The sequence below is a fragment of the Nerophis ophidion genome, linkage group LG08 (genome assembly GCF_033978795.1).
Source record: "Nerophis ophidion isolate RoL-2023_Sa linkage group LG08, RoL_Noph_v1.0, whole genome shotgun sequence".
NCBI lineage: Eukaryota > Metazoa > Chordata > Actinopteri > Syngnathiformes > Syngnathidae > Nerophis > Nerophis ophidion.
Genome location: NC_084618.1, coordinates 1,576,062 through 1,578,561, shown reverse-complemented (window position 1 = coordinate 1,578,561; position 2,500 = coordinate 1,576,062). Strand labels below are relative to the sequence as shown.

Below are 2,500 nucleotides of genomic sequence, written 5' to 3'. Positions count from 1 at the left end.
TTCCTCTTCACACCTGGCGAAGGAGCGAGACTTCCAGAGGCCACGCAGCTCCTCCGCCTCGCGCTCCAACTCCGACACTCGCACCTGAGCACAGGTGAGACTCGTTTGCACGCCAACTCAAATCAAACTTCTCTCCTGTTTTTATTTCCTTTGTCCTCACTTTGCACCTTTCCATCCTGGCCAGCTGCTGCTCGAGCGCCGCATTCTCCCGATTTAGGAGCCCCGCCTCTCGCTCCGCCTCCTCCCGCCGGGTACGTTCACCGGCGTACTGAGTCTGGAGGAGGTGCAGAGAGTGCCGCAGCGACGCCTGCTGCTCCTCGTGCCATCGCTGCACGCCGCAGCACTCCTGCTCGCCGCGAGGTTCCTCTGGGGGCCTGCACACAGTCACTACATTAGGTACGCCACGCTCGCATACAGTCACTACATTAGGTACGCCACGCTCGCATACAGTCACTATATTAGGTACGCCACACCCACCCCCGGTCACTATATTAGGTACGGCACGCTCGCATACAGTCACTATATTAGGTACAGCACACCCACCCCCGGTCACTATATTAGGTACTCTTTTAAAAGTGAACAAGCATTTGTCGCTATGAAAACTATTTCACTTTTAAAAAACATCTGCAAAACATGAATGATCTCTGTAGACGTGCGACAAGACCAATAAAAATAGAAATATTTGAGGAATATAAAAATGCCAAAATATTGGTAAACTTTAAAACTAATAGAAAAAAAAACACTAATTGAATTTATAATTAAACAAATGCCAAATTATTATAGTTCAAAATATTTATCAAAAACATGTAAATATATATATATATATATATATACACTAGGGGTGTAACGGTACATGTATTTGTATTGAACCATTTCAGTACAGGGGTTTCAGTTCGGCACACGGGTGTACTGAACGTGTTTGTGGGCAAAAGTCTTCACAAGCTGCTCTGCTTTCTGCCTCTGTGTCAGCACCCAGCATTGTCCCGCCCACACAACCATCTGATTCGTTACATATGAAGCTAATCAGCAGTGCGTATTCAGAGCGATGTAGTCAATGCTTCAGCATCGAGCAGATATGTGTTAAGGAGGGGAGCATAACACAGCTTACTCTCCCCAAATTATAAAAAACACTTCCCAGTCACAGAAACTATTATTAACATCACAATGAAACCGTTGACCTTCGAGAAACTTAAACTGCAGCTCATTTCGCTCGCAGTTCTGGCTTGAGGTGAAGGCTAGTTAGCTTTTAGCGTAACATTAGCTCGTTTTGCTGTGCGTGTGTTAGGGGCAGCAAAGCCCTGTCTGTTATTTCATTGAACTCCATGGTGTTCAGGGATTAATAGTCTCTCCTATTGCTATTGTACTATTTTTTCAGTAATAGTTACATGAATCATTAGTAATGTAGCAGCCTAATTTTGAATGGCAGGGTCCCTGCTATGTAAATATTATATTTTTATCAACATGTGATAATAGAAAAATCAACTACAGACTTCCCAAATGCTGTAATAAATTAAGTATGATGAGTTGACCTGAAACTGTTTAATGTTGCACTTTTTATATGTAGAAGAAAAGTTGTGTCATTTTATTTGATCAAAGCAACAACTGGAGGCAGTTTAATGTGGATTAACGTGGGTAGAATTATTATAATGTTCCCAATGTTAAAAGGATAAAGCCATTGTTTACAAATTTGGTAAATAAATAACCCAAAAATGTATATTTTGTTGTTTTCTTACTGTACCGAAAATGAACCAACCGTGACCTCTAAACCGAGGTACGTACTGAACTGAAATGTTTGTGTACGTCACACCCGTAATATATACACATATATGTATACATCTACACATACATATATATATATACATATATATATATATATATATATATATATATATATATATATATATATATTAGGGCTGGGCAACGATTAAAAATTTTAATCGAAGTTAATCGCACTATTTCTCCGATTAATCGCGATTAACTGCATTGTATACGCAAAGCCCAATAATGAATTCAAAAGTAGTGTGTAGTGCACCTTTATTGGAATATTCTCCCACATGAACAAAAGCGCCAAAACATTTGTTGTGCAAACACAATTTAAATCAGTCCTTGTTAAACAGTAGCAGTTAAATAGCATATTTGATGAAAATCAACTCCAAAAATGTAAATACAAACATTTAAGCTTATTGCCACTGCCAGGGTATTTAAGTTATCCTGTTTGTTATGGAAAATAAATATAATCTACATACAAATCTCTGAGCCACAATCATAACATCTGAACAGGCAATTTCTGAGGTAACAGCAGAAACATTTTTTTTATTATGTTTAAAAAACCTATATTATAGGTAGTGGGCTGTTTTAGGGAATTTTGGATCAAATTATCCGTAGTAGCAATATTAATAATGTTGTGTTTATTCTGCGTAGTGCACTTAAAATAATTATGACCATATCTAGGAATTGATATGATGGGAATTTTCCGATTGTTTGCTTGGTGCTTTGATAA

The 2,500-nt window shown here is 38.8% G+C and overlaps 1 protein-coding gene across 1 annotated transcript in view; it reads right to left on the bottom strand.

The window, feature by feature from the left end:
* Positions 1-2,500, bottom strand: part of LOC133557135 (cerebellar degeneration-related protein 2-like) — a 16,924-nt gene that overhangs the window by 1,174 nt on the left and 13,250 nt on the right. Inside the window, exons 5-6 of the mRNA XM_061907378.1 lie at positions 161-374; positions 1-84 (exon numbers count right to left, since the gene is read on the bottom strand). The exon at positions 1-84 is cut by the window's left edge and continues 1,174 nt beyond it. Coding sequence (XP_061763362.1) covers positions 1-84; positions 161-374 — 298 coding nt within the window. The remainder of the gene's footprint in view (positions 85-160; positions 375-2,500) is intronic.